The 17261-nt window shown below is 37.6% G+C and overlaps 1 protein-coding gene across 1 annotated transcript; it reads right to left on the bottom strand.

The window, feature by feature from the left end:
* Positions 1-11598: 11598 nt before the first annotated feature.
* On the bottom strand, positions 11599-13302 carry MC4R (melanocortin 4 receptor). The gene has a single exon (XM_003926026.4). The coding sequence runs from the start codon at positions 12878-12880 to the stop codon at positions 11882-11884; it is 999 nt and encodes a 332-aa protein (XP_003926075.1). The 5' UTR covers positions 12881-13302; the 3' UTR covers positions 11599-11881.
* Positions 13303-17261: the final 3959 nt, after the last annotated feature.

Genomic DNA, 17261 nt, shown 5'->3' with positions numbered 1-17261 from the left:
CAGTCTCTACCTACAAAACTGTGTTTGAATTAAAATGTTAATGTACACTGTATTTTATGTACTTTACGTGAGAAAAAAACATTAGAATTGAGGAATGAAGAAACGGGCTTTTTAGAGATGAAGAGACGCTCTGCTGGATGACATTTTTGTTTGTTTGTTTGTTTTGAGACAGGGTTGCTGTTTCCCAGGTTGGAGTGCAGTGGCGCAATCTAGGCTCACTACAGACTCTGCCTCCTGGGTTCAAGCAATTGTCTTGCCTCAGCCTCCCGAGTAGCTGGGACTACAGGCACGTGCCACCATGCCCAGCTAAGTTTTTTACTTTTAGTAGAGACAGAGCTACATCATTTTGGCCAGGACGGTTTCGGTCTCTTGACCTTGTGATGATTTGCTTACCTCGGCCTCTCAAATGCTGGGGAGATTACTGGTGTGAGCCACCACATTCAGCCCTGGATGACTTTTTTTTTTTTTTTTTTTTTTTTTTTTTTTTTTTTTTTTTAAGACAAAATTTCGCTCTTGTTACCCAGGATGGAGTGAAATGCCGCGATCTCGGCTCACTGCAATTTCTACCTCCCAGGTTCTGGCAATTCTCCTACCTCAGCCTCCCGAGTAGCTGGGATTAAGGCATGCTCCACCACGCTCAGCTAATTTCATATTTAGTAGAGACGAGGTTTCTCCATGTTAGTCAGGCTTGACTTGAACTCCCAACCTCAGGTGATCCGCCTGCCTCGGCCTCCCAAAGTGCTGGATTACAGGCGTGAGCCACTGCGCCTGGCCTCTGGATGACTTTTATAAGTATTTTCTCTAGACTCATCTGGCTCATTACCGCCCCCCCCCCCCTTTTTTTTCTTTTTGTCTTACAAGTCTCTCTTTGATTTTATAAAATGACATCATTTTTTTCTGTGATGAATGCACACTGTTCTAGCCCTTCAGTAAGCCCATCGGTTATTTTTACCATGTCTACAGACTCTTTCTGCATTTTAAACATCATCATCATCACTATCATGACAATCACCTTGCATCAGAGCTAGGCTACTTTACCTTAGCTGACCATCAGTCAATGAATGAACAATAGAAACTCCATTATTGATGTTAAAAACTTCAATAATATCCACTTCCAGACTGCTGAAAAACCCTGAAGGTATATTTTTTGAGTATGTAAGGGGGATAGATACCATTTTTCTCACTGGGCATACTCAGTTCTTGAGAGTCATCATATTATTTATTACCATCACTGAACAGAGTCACAGGCCAGAGTTTGTGTCAGTCAAGCACCCTTTGTCTTTAGTCACTGAGTTCCAGGCATTGATACGGGCATATATAGCAACCTTCAGGCTAAACTTTTTAACAAAATGTCTTCCACATTCACAACTCACCTCTGTTTACTGCAGCTAGCATGCTGCAGTGATGCTGAGCTTTGTCACCCAGGTGGTAAGCTTGGTCCGAATAGGTAGTTTTCCAGCCCTTGCCTTCCTTCCCCTCTCCCTTCCACCCGTAGTATCCATTTTACCCATCTTTTGGTCCATATGTACCCCATGTTTAGCTCCCACTTATAAGTGAGAACACTCCCACTTATAAGTGTTTTTGGTTTTCTGTTCCTGCGTTAATTCATTTAGGATTGTGGCCTCTGCTGCATCCATGCTGCTGCAAAGAATGTGATTTAATTCTTTTTTAATAGCTGCATGGGATTCCATGGTGTATATGTGCCATGTTTCCTTTACATAATCCACTGTTGGTGGGTATCTAGGTTGATTCCATGTCTTTGCTGTTATGATTAATACTATGCATCTGCATTTTGACTGCAGCATGTAATATAAGGTGTGGAATTCTCCACTTGTGCCAGCATATTTATTATTATTTTTATTGTACTTTAGGTTTTGGGTTACATGTGCAGAACATGCAGGATTGTTGCATAGGTACATACATGGCAAGGTGGTTTATTGCCTCCATCTCCCCCACACCATCACCTATATCTGGCACTTCTCCGCATGTTATTCCTCCCCAACCTCTCCACCCACCGCTGTCTCACCCCTAGGCCCCCTCAACAGACCCCGTGTGTGATGCTCCCCTCGCTATATCCATGTGTTCTCATTGTTGAGCACCCACCTATGAGTGAGAACATGTGGTGTTTGATTTTCTGTTCTTGTGTCAATTTGCTGAGAAGGATGGTTTCCAGATTCATCCATGTCCCTACAGAGGACGTGAACTCATCTTTTTTTTATGGCTGCGTAGTATTCCATGGTATATATGTGCTACATTTTCCTTGTTCAGTCTATCATTGATGGACATTTGGGTTGGTTCCAGGTCTTTGCTATTGTAAACGGTGCCATGATGAACATGTGTGTGCATGTGTCTTTATAATAGAAAGATTTATAGTCCTTTGGGTATATACCCAGTAATGGGATTGCTGGGCCAAATGGAATTTCTATTTCTAGATCCTTGAGGAATCTCCACACTCTCTTCCACAATGGTTGAACTAATTTACACTCCCAGCAACAGTGTAAAAGCTTTCCTATTTCTCCACATCCTCTCCAGCATCTGTTGTCTCCAGATTTTTTAATGATTGCCATTCTAACTGGCATGAGATGGCATCTCAATGTGGTTTTGATTTGCATTTCTCTGATCACTGGTAATGATGAGCATTTTTTTTCATATGTTCATTGGCTCCATATATGTCTTCTTTTGAAAAGTGTCTGTTCATATGCTTTGTCCACTTTTGAATGGGGTTTTTTTCTTGTAAATCTGCTTTAGTTCTTTGTAGATTCTGGATATTAGCCCTTTGTCAAATGGGTGAACTGCAAAGATGTTTTCCCATTACATTGGTTGCCGGTTCACTCTAGTGATTGTTTCTTTTGCTGTACAGAAGCTCTGGAGTTTAATTAGATCCCGTTTGTCTATTTTAGCTTTTGTTGCCTTTGATTTTGGTGTTTTAGTCATGAAGTCCTTGCCTATGCCTATGTCCTGAATGGTTTTGCCTAGGTTTTCTTCTAGGGTTTTTATGGTGTTAGGTCTTATGTTTAAGTCTTTAATCCATCTGGAGTTAATTTCAGTGTAAGGTGTCAGGAAGGGTTCCAGTTTTTGCTTTCTGCACATGTGTGCCAACATATGGGTGCTTAAAGGATTTTTGGAGCATTTTAGATGTAGGATTTTTACAATGAGGATTCTCTACGTATACTTATCTCCCACTTCTCTGTACATACTCAAGTACCAAATTTATATGTATATTCCAGACTTCTTTGTACCTGACTTTTAAGCAGGTTTTTTGAAAAACAAAAACAAAAACAACAACAAAAAAGAAAAACAAAAACAAAAAATTGCCAAACCATATCAGTCATGTTCTGTTCATGTTCTTGTGTTTTTTCCAAGAAGATGTATGAATTTATAGGCACCAGTTTTCTTCCTTTCTGTTTCCATTGCAAATGCAAAAAGTCACAGACATTTGTGTCAGACTCTAGGCACCTGATCTTCATTCAAAATCTCTCTAATTTAATTTTGGAGTGAAAGTGCAGTGACTGGAGTTTAAGTTTCTGTTTCAAGTAGAATTATGGAATGATGAAAACAAAGTAAAAAGCAGGGGTCAAATTTTGTGTCAAGGAACACTTCAGTTTTAGACACATTGAATTTAAGGTGAAAGTAAGATGTTGATGCAGAAAAGATAGATATGTGACATGATATCATAGAAAGAAAAATTAGAGGCAACCCAAAGGTGAAAAGGTACAGATTTTTCTTCTAATATTGGTAGTAAAAGCATTATAAGAAAGAGATAAAAATGATATCCAGAACACAGTTTTTAACAGTATACCAATGATCCCATGTACACAGAATTACAAAAAAGAAATACCCAAGGCTTTCTAGCTTTCTCTGTAAATGAAAGAATTAAATAAAAATATAAATACTGTGTATCATTTTAATGAAATCTCCAGAATATTGTGAAACATATACAGGATATGAATGTGTTGTTTTCAGTGGGACCATATTAAAACCTCAGTAATACAAAGGAAACATTTAAATTAGAGAATTAAACTTATTGCAAAAATTAGTATGTTTTTCCCACCAGGGAGGCATAGTGATCAAAGTTATTGTTATATTTTTACTTTTAAATTTTATTCAGTGATGATTCGAATTTAACAGTGAAATTTTTCACACTGTTTAAAATCTTACAAATCAAACTGTGATTGTTCATTTGCAGCTGAGCCCTATACAAAAACTCATTGAATCATTTAGTGATTGAGCTGCTAAAAATGTTGCACTTGGCTTTATATTTGTGGGGTCTCCAGGTGTCTCTTGTCAAGAAAAGCACTGTTAATAATTGTAAAGTGTGATTATTAATCTTATTAATCCAAGGATAAATCAACCATTCTATCATAGATCAAAGCTCTTCTTTTTTTTTTTTCCAAGTGGCAGGTGTGCTAGGGATCCTTTATTTGTTATAAGCAAATGTAGCTTTGTATGTTCCTGCTCAACACAAACGTTATAAAATAAACCATCATATCCATTTACATTTCGTGTAATACTAAATACACACAAAAGAATATATGTCATGTGTCTCCAGACTCTGAAGCACAATATTAAATTGTACATTAAACCCATCATTTAACTTAAGAATTCTAGCATTACTGAAGCCATTGAAACAAACTGTCTTTCTACACAATTCCACCCACCACTTTGCCTGAATATTTGGAATGTTCAAATTATCTTTATATTTAAAATAAGAAAAACAGCAGTTTTTTTTTTTACTTGGTCCACTTGTCAGAAATAAAATATAAAAAACAGATTTGAATGGATTGTTCTCTCTCCATGTTAGAGAAGTGAGAATATCCAAGTCCCTATCACCATTTAACCTCTTCTGGGATCTAAGCTTTGATAATCTTCTGTGTCTAATCTGATTGATTGTTTTTGTAATGTAGCTGCCTTTAGTGACAAACACCATACTAGGTTTTTAAAATCAATTATCTAATTTTACATTATTTAGTATTTGTCATTAACCATATGATAGATAACAGATATTATCTTCATTTCATAGATTAGACTTTATGTGCTTAGGAAATTCAAGTAACTTGGCCAAGGTTCAACAGTTGGTAAATAGTAGATCTGAGATTTGAATCCAATACTCATTTAGTTCAAATCTTACATTCTTTCTACTGTCATGCACATAGCACATAGCTTTTAACATAAAGATGTGATCATAAATTTATTATTTACGGTCCGTTTTCAAGGGTTTGCATTTAACATCAGGAGTCTCAACTTAGATAATGATTTTTTTATGTTAAGATTTAAATTCATGGGATAAAGTTTAAAAAGCATCAATACGCTTCTGAATAAATGAGCTAATTGGTTATTTCTTATTTGGCACATTATCTTCAAATTAGCCCTTTTCAATATTAAATGTGACACTGCAAATTTTAGAACAATTAACATTTTTGGAGATAACAAATTATTATTTGAAGTACAGATATGCTCATGTATTTATTATGTTCAAATATATTTATTTTTATAAAAATGTATGAAACCCAAAGAAATTTTAAAATAAGATTTAAGAAAAGATGAAAATTAAGCCGAAGGCCTAGCTATGTTTATTGATAACTCTGAATGGCTGAAAAAGATAGAAACTAGTAACTCTGCATTTATATGTGTTTTATTCATTTATTTTACATTTTTGAAAAAAATAATAACTACCATTTTTGAGTGGCTTTATGTACTGGGAACTGTTTTGTGAAACACGTCACCCTTGATAGTATTAAATTACCTTTATCCTTTGAAGATTTCCATTAGCCAAGTATTTGATTATTATTATTTAATGATGAAAAAATTAACTTCCACAAAATCTCACACCCTAAAAGGAGTATAACCAGAATTCAGTCCTAGGTCTCTGTGACCGGGAAAGCTATGTTTACCTACAGAACAAGCTTCTTGAAATTTGGTACAAGGGAAACCTAGATGGGGAGACAGGAACGGGGTCCCAGGCTTTAATGCTGCCACCGACTACCCATGTGCCATAGGCAGGCCCTCTGAGTTTACTGAAAAGAGTGGAAAGGTGATATAGTCATCAAAATCTGATCTCATTCAAACATAACTTTTTTTACATTTACTCTTTCTTCACAGATCAGTAATTTGGCAATTGCATTTTCACCAACCATCTTTCTGTTGTAACATTTATTCTTTAAAAAACCTTAAAACATTAACATGTGCTTACTATAGTAAATGTACATAATAGAAACGCACTCAATAAAGAAAATAAACATGTCCCTCAATATTATTATTCAGGAGGAATGACTACCAATTGCTCACGACTTATGAAAGGTAATATGTAGGAGGCATGTAAGTCTATATTATCCCAAGTGTATGACAGTCTGGGAAAGGCAAAACTAGAGATAGTAAAAAGAGCAATGGTTATCAGTGGTTGGGGAGAGGAAGAGTTAAATAGGCAGAGAATGGAGTATTTTGGGGATTGTTAGAAACTAATCTTTATAATACTGTCTTATTGGATATAGGTCATTTTATGAGTCCAAAGCCATAGAATGTACAACACCAAGAGTGAATCCTAATGTAAACTATAGACAGGGATGATTATGATGTGTCAAGGTAGGTTCATCTAATATAACAAACGTACCATTCTGTGGTGAATGTTGATAATAGCAGAGGCTTTTCATTTCTGGGGAAAGGTATCCGTGAGAAATCTTTGTCCTTTTTGGTTAATCTTGCTGTGAACCTCAAATAAACATTCTTTCTTCAAAAAGTTAAATACCAAACAGACAATAGAACAAAAGTTACCTGATATTAGAAAGTTTTATCACTAATAAATTATGGAATTTTTGAGGGTAGGTATACCAGATGTCACATCAGTGATCCACAGACAGTACACTTAGGAGGTGATGTGAGTCTTCCATTAGTGGTGGCTTCCTAACTTAACAATCATTGTTCTAAAATTAATCATAGTGAAATAATAAAGAATGAGTGTTTTTAAGATTTGAGATACACGTTGTATAATATGTCCTCAAATGCAATTGTATCAATTTATATTTCAACGTTAAAGGATATAAAGCATCTACTTTACTACCTCCTCTACAATTGTGATAATTAATTTAGCTTTTAAAAATGTGAATTTGATATCATAAAATTTATAGCACCCATTTGTCAAAGGCCACTCCAATGCTGTAATTAAATTCTTATTTGCAGGCAACATTTATTTCCTTTCTTGAGGAATATTCCAAGGGAACATCTGTTTGTACTTTGACTTGACTAATGTAGGCTAGTTTTCTTAATTCCTGTAGGTAAGCCATAATACAGATAGGTGATACAAATGGATTTCTGAGGCCCTGATTACTATGCTGCTGTGTTCTTGCAGTAACTGTAGAGTTCTACTCCATTTTTTTTTTTGAGGTGGAGTCTCACTCTGTCACCCAATCTGGAGTACAGTGGTGCGATGTGGACTGTCTGCAACTTCTGCCTCCCAAGTTCAAGTGATTGTCCTGCCTTAGCCTCCCGAATACCTGGGATTACAGGCACACACAACTATGCTTGGTATTTTTATTAGAGACTGAGTTTCACCATGTTTGTCAGGCTGGTCTCAAACTCCTGACTTCGTGATCTGCCTCCCTCAGCCTCCCAAAGTGCTGGATTACAGGTGTGAGCCACTGTGCCCTGCCGAGTTCTATTCTGTTTTTATTTCCATGAAAAGTGCTTTCTTTCCAATAGGATTCTGTGAAGCAAAGCAGCTTAGGCCAAATGTAAATGCAATTTATTCACATTTTATACATTTAAACCACTGGTCCATTGAACCAAACTAATATGAATACTTGGATTTTCCACATTTTTCTTTCTCATTGTGTTAGTATATCACAACATTACAAGGCAATTTAAGAAAAATTGAGTGAAAACAACACAAAAGAAATATAAAACAAGAAGCCAGATAAGAAGCATTGAAAACATATCATGTATAACAGGATTGGCTTCCAGGTTAGCAAGAGAAATAGTAAAGGACAAAACAGACTACAAGTCAAAAAAAAAAAAAATCTGTAGGAATAACATCTAATTAATGGAATTATTTTTTAAAAATATGAAATAAAGTGCAATACTCTTTGCCGTGTCCAGTCTCTTGACACTCCCTTTTCCTCACTGTAAAGAAGAAACACTTGTGTGATGAAGTCAGATTCTAGAACACCCATGGTGCCCAAGTTTATTAGTCTCACCAAGGTCTAATCTTCAAATATCCCTCCTAACACATTTCAAGAACCCATGCAACCCGAGTCAAAGAAGGCTACTGCTATGCAAAAAGCTTCAAGACAGCCCATTGTAACTCTTCTGAGCCACAGTGCACCCTAAGTCTCCTCATGTTGAAATTCCTGAGCCACCAGCAGGGTTGAGATAATATGTGTCTAAAGTCCCTGCTCATGGGTGTGTGTTTTATGGCATTATTTATTTGCTTATTTATTTTTTCATCAGGCTGAGGTGGAAAGCTGATCCGTAAACTGGTAACCATTCTTTCTTTTTTTTCTTTTTCTCTCTCTCTCGCATTTATTTCTCTTTTGTTCTTAACCATGATGTTTAGGTAGTCTTTCTTGTTGGTTGAAAGGTGACAGATGTTAGTTTGGGGACTTAGTAGGAGGGAGGGGCACTTTGGTGCCTGTAAGCTAAGCCATGTGCTACAGCTCAATTTCCCTGGAGGTTCTTCACTGGTGTGGGGTTGGGATGTCCCAGACATAGGATAGCACCATGCTTTTCATTTAGCATAAGCCGTATGTGTTTCTCCCTAATGGATACTGCATGTGGAAGAATAATTCTCATTTGTGCTAAGTTTTAGACATGCCAGTGTCCTCAGCCAGAGACAGCTCTAACTCCTAACACTGTAAAAGGACAAAACAATCTTGATATGGCTTAACCAATTACTAATTACTTCTACTGTATGTAGTAAAGCCAAGATCATCTAATGGGACAGACCTTCCCTTATTATTTCATTTGTGCTATATTCCACATCTCTCTATTTGTTGATCATGGATTTTCAGAAGGGTGGCTAGAGGTTGTCCTTGTCACATTTCTGTGTGCAACAATGCCTGACCCACTTGCTTTCCCAGTGACCACCATGTCTTCTGCTGTCCTTCCCTGAATACACTCAAGGTAAGGAGAGACAGTGATGGCTGGGCAGCTGCTGCAGAATCAAGTTCTGCCCCAATCTGTCATCATTGCCAACACTGAAATAGATGCAGCATCAAGAATGCTCAAGGTGAGACTCAATGGGAAACCACTTTCAGAAGTCAAGACTATTTTATCTCTCTAGATTTTTTCAGTCTTTCTAATGTGTCAAATATGAAATATGTTATTCCCTGTGGCAATACAAATATAAGCATAAGCCTTGTCTCTAAGGGGCTTACGTGCAAACAGAAGAGGCAGAATGCACAAAAATAAAACAGCAAGCAAAGCGAGACTACGATGTGGAACTGGGGAACCAAAGAGGAATCTGAATATCCTGGTTGGATAAGTTTTAAAGTTGTGATGACATGATGTTGTTAGATATAAGGTGAATGGAGCAGAAATATAATCCCATTTCCTTGTGGGGAATGTTCTCATGCAACTCTGTCAATCTCAGTTCTTTGCTCCTAATGTATTTAAAGTTACCTGCTTGGAATAACCACTTTCTCCACATCTGCTCTAGTAGCCATGATCACTACAGTGACTTCATTTTGTATACTTTGAGCTTGTTTTCTCCAAATCTCCAGCGCTAGTCTGACTCTCTGCTCCCTCCTGTATTCATACTAAATATACTTGATTATGCCTGCAGTTTTAAACCATTACACTGCCCCAGTTAATCCAATAACAATCCAACTAGAGCTGGTGGGTCTCTTAATTTCACTGGATGTGGGATAGAGCTTAGAGGTAGCTTGAGTAAGGCCTGCCCTCTGGAAGAATCTTGACTTTACTTGAATAAAAGGAAGTAACTGGAATAGGGGAAGATTTAGAGAATAGAGAAAAAATGAGTTAGAGACAGTTTCTGCACTTAAAGGAGCTAAAGTCCAATGTGGTACCATGGGCATATAGGGGAGGCTGGTGTTACATGGCTCGTTCATGGTATAAACAGACTGTAACACTGTAAACCGCTTCAGGAGAAGGTATGAACCTGGAGAGGAGGGAGCCAGGATTTCCTTCTGAGCATCTGAGATGACACTTGGAGGAGAAATAGAATAAACTGGGAAGGGCAGCCACCACAGAAGATGGACGTGCTATGGCTCTCTTTTTCATTTCTCTAGTCCTGGGATTTTTCAGAATCATTAAATGAAAGAATGGTCAGGAATCGTAGCAATGACAAAAACCTCATCTATGTTCCTCTACTGCTATGGACTATGACTGTTACATTAGTGTATATTTAAATCTTCACATTCAGTTTTGCTTCAAAATAGAAGAATTGCAGTGGAATTAAAATTCAGCCTTAGTACGATTTCTTATGTGTAAACTTTAACTTCATTATACTTTAAGGTAGTGTTTTCAGACGAATGCTGAAAGTGTTTCTTGGGTCTTATAATCAGTGTAAAACAATTAGATTTAAGTCAAGGAATATCTTTGCATATGACCTCTGCCCATGAGCATTTGAAAACCCTGTAAATCACAAGATAGTTAGCTGGTAATCCTCAACCTAATATTTGATTTTTCTTTATTTTAAATGACAGATTAGAAAGTACAGTACAAATTTTATTTATCAGTGGCCAAATCTATAGGATTATTTTGGAGCAAAGCATGTTTAGTCTTCAAGAAGTGGCTGTGGAAGGCTAGTTTATTGCATGACATCCTCTGGGGTTTGGTGGGTGCCTTCCCTCCTGCTTAAAATGTACCAGCATCACAGGTACCCTTATTTTAGATATTTACAAATATTGCCGGAAAACACTTGTGCTATGAATTTGGCTTTGAAATTTCAAATCCTTGATAATCAACATTTGTATTCCAGTTCAAAAAATAAGCAGCAAGTCACTTTCATGTGAGACGAGAAAGAATTTGGCATCAGTCCTGTAGTTCTCCAGCAACAGGAAGCTAAATCTCTCAGTACAATATCACCTTTTCTGGACCCTTCCGAAGATGCTGAATTCCTGATTAAAGGGGACATAAATACTCCATTCTCTGTTTTATTAATATTGTTTAGGGATAATTCGGTATCAGGAAATTTATCTTGAGATGGCAACTTAGGGTTTCCAGAACACTTTCATCTCCATAGCTGCCATTTCCCATCCCCACCTGAAACTGAATTGCCTGTGTGAACTATCAGACTGTTTGCTAAGGCAGATGAATCTGTGTTTCAGAAGCACACATAGTTTTCTGACTCAGCATCTCTCTTTTTTCAGTACTTGTTTTTCTGTCAAGAGGAGCCTCATTTCTACTTCACAGGGAAGATGAACAAACCTTTAATTAAATTACTTGAAATTTCAGTGATGATATTATTTTTTAAAATGATTACGCATCTCGTCTTATTTTCCCTTAACTGCTAGAATGAAATCTCTACACTTCAGTGGTGTGTAGTGTAATATAATAAAGCATTTATTAAAATATATTCAATGAAGCCCTGATTCCTATGTTGCTGAAGCATGCAAAATGTCCAATGCTTATGAATAACAAGAAAGAGACATTGTTAAGCTTTTAATAAGGACTTTTCATTTTGTAAATCCATAGTGCCTACAATCTATAACACAGAATAACACTTTATGGCCAAAAAGTAGCATGACATTAGAAATAATACAGAAACTAGACATTTTTTCTCATTAAGAATCATAAATTTACACAATGGATATTCTCAATCGGTACCCTACACAGATGAAAAAGCTGTTGCAGAAGTAACAATATTCAGGTAGGTTAAGAGTGAAAAAGTCTTTTATGCATGTTTCTGTGTTGCGTGCTCTGTCCCCATTTAGTATCTGCTAGACAAGTCACAAAGGCTTCCCAAGGGATAGCAACAGATGATCTCTTTGAAGGTTTTCCTCAGTTCTTGGCTCCGGAGTGCATAAATCAGAGGATCGATGATTGAATTACACATGATCAGTATGAGATACAAGTTAAAGTGTGACATGAAGCACACACAATATGGATTCTGAGGACAAGAGATGTAGAATATTAAGTGGAGGAAGAATGGGGCCCAGCAGACAACAAAGACGCCAATCAGGATGGTCAAGGTAATCGCCCCCTTCATATTGGCACCTTGGCGGATGGCACCAGTGCCAGGGAGGACAGCGATCCTCTTAATGTGAAGCCTGGCCATCAGGAACATGTGGACATAGAGAGAAGCCATGAGAGCCAGCATGGTGAAGAACATGGTGATGAGGCAGATGATGACAGCACTACTATCTGAGTAAATGATGAACAAAATGCCTGACACCGTGCAAGCTGCCCAGATACAACTTATGGTGATCCCAACCCGCTTAACTGTCATAATGTTATGGTACTGGAGAGCATAGAAGATAGTAAAATACCTGTCCACTGCGATTGAAAGCAGGCTGCAAATGGATGCAAGCAAGGAGCTACAGATCACCGAGTCAATGACATTATCAATATTCACTGTGAAACTCTGTGCGTCCGTATCTGTACTGTTTAATAGGGTGATGACAATGGTTTCTGATCCATTTGAAACGCTCACCAGCATATCAGCCACAGCCAGGCTGCAGATGAAAAAGTACATGGGTGAATGCAGATTCTTGTTCTTGGCTATTGCCACAATCACTAAGATATTCTCCAACAAGCTGATGACACCCAGCGTCACAAACACCTCAGGAGAGACAAAAAGTTGCTCGTAGCACCCTCCATCAGAGTAGCCTTTTCCAAGGGACTCACTGGCATTGCTGTGCAGTCTGTAGCTGCTGCGGTTCCAGAAGTGCAGAGAAGTGTGCATCCCACGGTGGGTGGAGTTCACCATGCTGGCAGGAGGATTCCAGTGTCCCCCTGAATTAACCTCCTGGGTCAGGGAGTCGGCCCAGTTATTTCCTCCAAGTCTTTATCTGTCTGAAAGTTGTGAGGCTAAAATTGCCTTGCCTCCTGTGCATAAATGTCCCAAGTCCAGAGCTTGACATGGAGTTTTTAGTTTCTTTTAGGTACGACTCTGATCGTCATCACTTTAAAATCTTGGGCTTCAAAATATTGATTCTCAGTTGAGAGAGTCTGCTGTTTGCTTTTTTGTTCTCACTTCTGCTTTAACTTTAATCTTTCGCATTCAAGTCTGTTCAAAATAATTTTCCTAGAAGCTGCCGTGCCATTGGGAGACGAATCTGTGCGCACATGCTCACGTCCGCTGCCTCTCGGGAAGCATCTGCTTCCAGCCTGAGCACTGCTTTGAGCGTTAGGGGCTGTAGGCGCCAGCCGCTGATTTTATGGTGTGTGGAGAGGAAAAAACATGTTCACAGTGGCTCCTCCTCTGCTTCCTTCTGACCAATCCTAATGCAGTGGGAGTCTGTGAGACAGGATTATGTTTCAGAGAGACAAATTGCAGGGCGACACAGTGCAGAAGCTCCTAAAGTCTGAAGTCGGGAAGCAAGCGGGATAGGAGAGACTGAATTTCCCTCTCCAAGTTTTCAGGGAAAACAACTTGATCCCTAGAGGCCATTCTGTGATATCAGAACGACTTATCTTGAAGCAGCCAGGTTCATTCTTATGTAAAAGAGAGATAACCTGTGTGTGTGTGTGTGTGTGTGTGTGTGTGTGTGTGTGTGTGACAGAGAGAGAGAGAGAGAGACAGACAGACAGAAACTCAGCTTTTTGGCTAGGATACTCAATTTATTTACCCTCTTAATTTTTTTAAAATTAAGAACCCAGGCAGTAGTGCTTTAATTTAAAATACCTGAAACAAAGAGGTTATTTAATGATACAGATCGACATGGTATGGCTGGCTGGAAGAACTATGTACGTAGCTATAAATTATGAATGGTTCAAAAAGGGGTTTATTTTAATGCGCTAATATCTGATATTTCTCCACTGAAGAATTTCTGTTGTAGCTGAAAAAGGTGCTTTTTATTTACAATATTTTAAACTCGTATGTCATTAATGTAACTATGTTTACTCTGAACTCAGGAAAATAATAATTAAGCTGCATTCTATTTATTTTTAAGCAACTTTTTTTTTTTTTTAACCTGCACAGTTTAATGCTTTGTAAGTTGAACAAATACCTTAGTAACTTTACTTATTCAAGCCAAGACTGGTGATGCTAGTTATTTATTGAAGTTTCTAAATATTTTGCTTAAGCTGGTTTGAAAGATTGCAGCAGAGTTACTTTTGAAATTAACTGAACTCCAGATTATACGAAAGTTTGTATATTCTTTTTTCTATGATTATTTTTGGTTTAGCACTGTATAGTTTGTAGCTGCTTATTTAAGGATTAATTGTGGATCTTAGTAACTTAGGTTGGGACTGTATCCTCTTTCATTTTGTGACAGAGACAATACTAAGTATTGTTCCTGAGCATTGAGCTAAATTAACGTCTTCCATCCACCTTTGGAATTAGGTAGGACCTTATGACTAAATTCTAGCTGATGGTATGTCGACAGTGATGCTCATCGGGTTACCCCTTTCATAATTTTATACAACTTTCCTCTCCTGTCTATCAGTAGATAACTGTACAGCGTCTTTGAAATCTCATGTTACAGGTGACAGGACCATATTATGAAAAGAGCCTGTCTCTTGCATGACTGCACAGAGCAGAACTCACACTTTCAACTCCCCTCCCCTATATTTCTGAATGCCTAATCATCTGTATCTTGTAAAATGTTGTTAGGCCGGGTGTGATGACTCACACCTATAATCCCAGCACTTTGGGAGGCCGAGGCGGGTGGATCACAAGGTCAAGAGATCGAGACCATCCTGGTCAACTTGGTGAAACCCCGTCTCTACTAAAAATACAAAAATTATCTGGGCATGGTGGTGCACACTTATAGTCCCAGCTACTTGGGAGGCTGAGGCAGGAGAATTGCCTGAACCCAGGAGGTGGAGATTGAGGTGAGCCAAGATCATGCCATTGTACTCCAGCCTGGGTAACAAGAGCAAAACTCCGTCTAAAAAAAAAAATGTTGTTGGAATGAGGTTTCCTGAGCATCATGATCTGGAAATAATCTTACCTTCCTCTCGCCTTATTTTTTTTCTTTTTAAAAATTGGCATATAATTCATATACCAAAAAATTTACCTCTTGAGTAATTAAGTGGATTTTTTTGGGGAGTGTATTCACAGAGTTGTGCCATGATCGTCACTTTGTATTTCCCAAACATTTTTCTTAACCCATTAGCAGTTGCTCTCCATTTTACCCTTTCCTCATCCTCTAGAAACTGCGAAACTGCTGTCTCTATAAATTTGCCTATTTTGGACATTTTATATGATTGAAATAATGCAATATGTTGCCTTTTGTGGCTCACTGCTTTCATCTAGCATACTGTTTTCAAGGCTTGTCTATAATATAATGTGAATCAGAATTAGATTTTTTTAAAAATTGAAACAGGATCTTGCTCTGTCCCTCAGGCTGGAGTACAGTATTATGATCATAGCTCACTGCAGCCTTAACCTCCTAGGTTCAAGTGATTCTTCCCGTTCAACCTCCTGAGTAGCTGGGACTGCATGTACCACCATACCCAGTCAGCTTTCAAAAAAATGTTTTAAGAGATTGAGTCTCTCTGTGTTGTCCAGGTTGGTCTCAAATTCTTGGGCTCAAGTAATAGCCCCATCTTGGTTTCTCCAAGTGCTGAGATTACAGACCTGAGCCACTGCACCCAGCTTTGATTTCTTTTTATGGCTGAATAATATTCCATTATATGTATACATCATATTTTTAAATTTGTTCATCAGTTGAACATTTAGGTTGTTTCCAGTTTTGTCTGTTATGAATTATGCTGCTAGAAATATTTATGGACACATTCTTATGTGGACATATGATTTCAATTCTCTTGGATACACAACCAGGAATAGAATTGCTGAATCCTGTGATAATCTGTTTCTTGTTTTGAGGAATTGCCAAATCATTTTCTGAAGTGGCTGCACCATTTTACATTTCCAATTAGCAATATATGAGGGTTCAAATTTCTTCACATTCTTGTTAGCTCTTGCTACTGTCCATGTTTTTTATTTTAGCCATGGTAAAGGTATGAAGTGAACTCTCATTGTGCTTTTGATTTTCATTTCCCTAATGCCTAATGACACTGAGAATGATGTTTTGTCCTTACTAGTCACTTGTGTAATAATTGGAGAAATGCCTATTCAAACTATTTGCCCATTTTTAAAAATTGGATTTATTATTATTATTGACTTGGAATGGTTCTCCACATATTCTGGGTACTTTTGCCATTTAATTATTGATAGTGTTCTTGAAACCACAAACCTTTTAATTATGCTCATGTTAAATATATCAGTTTTTTTTTATTGCCTGTGCTTTTGGGATTGTATCTAAAAAATGATTGCCTAACTCACGGTTATGAAAGTTTACACTTATATTTCAATATCTTCTGTTTGATGAGGAATTGTTCTCATAATTTCCTTTAATTTTTACATATAATTTTCACTGATCCTTTGAACATATTTGAACTAATTTAAAGGCTTTATATATTAAGTGCAACATCTAGACTTTCCCAAGAATAATTTCTAGTGACTTCCTTTTCCTCATGTATGTGCACTGTATTTTCTTATTTATTTGCATGCATTTTATTTATTCATTTTTTGTTAGAAACTGGAAATTTTGAATAATATAATCCAGGAACCCTGAAAATCTCTCTCTTACTCAAGGTTTCTTGGTTGTTGTTGTTTGTTATTGTTGTTGAGTAATTTTTCTGAAATAATTTTTAAAAGTCTGTATTCTCTGTTTTGTATAATCAGTGAGGTCTCTGCTCTCATAGCGGATTGGTCAGCTGATGATTGGATAGAGATTTCCTTAGATGCTGGGAACCAACATGTCCCTTGGTCATTGCTGAGGGGCTCTGTGTTCATGGTGGGTCATACCTTTGACACTTAGCCAGGCATTGGGCAACTCTGCCTCGGCTTTACTTTCTGCTTACACACAGCCACAAAGGCCAACCATAGGTGAGAGCTCAAGGTCTTCTTAGGTCTTTTTCTGATTATAAGCATGGTCCTGCATGTATATATGGCTTTCTAGAGTCTCAGGGATATGTTCGAGTTTTACAGATTCCTATGAACATCTCATTTTCTAGCTTTATCTTTTAAGCTTTTTGAATAGCTGATTATTTTCCTCTACTTCCATCCATTGTCTCAGGCACCCTTGATGTTAAGCAGTTGTTCTGATTGTTTCCAACAAATGTCCCTGGGAAATGGG

This window comes from Saimiri boliviensis, chromosome 13 (genome assembly GCF_048565385.1).
Source record: "Saimiri boliviensis isolate mSaiBol1 chromosome 13, mSaiBol1.pri, whole genome shotgun sequence".
NCBI classification, from domain to species: Eukaryota; Metazoa; Chordata; class Mammalia; order Primates; family Cebidae; genus Saimiri; species Saimiri boliviensis.
This window is presented reverse-complemented; position numbering and strand designations above follow the sequence as displayed.

What these genes read in the sequence shown, in the direction of transcription:
- MC4R (XM_003926026.4), bottom strand. Translation starts at nt 12,880, where the DNA reads ATGGTGAACTCCACCCACCGTGGGATGCACACTTCTCTGCACTTCTGG.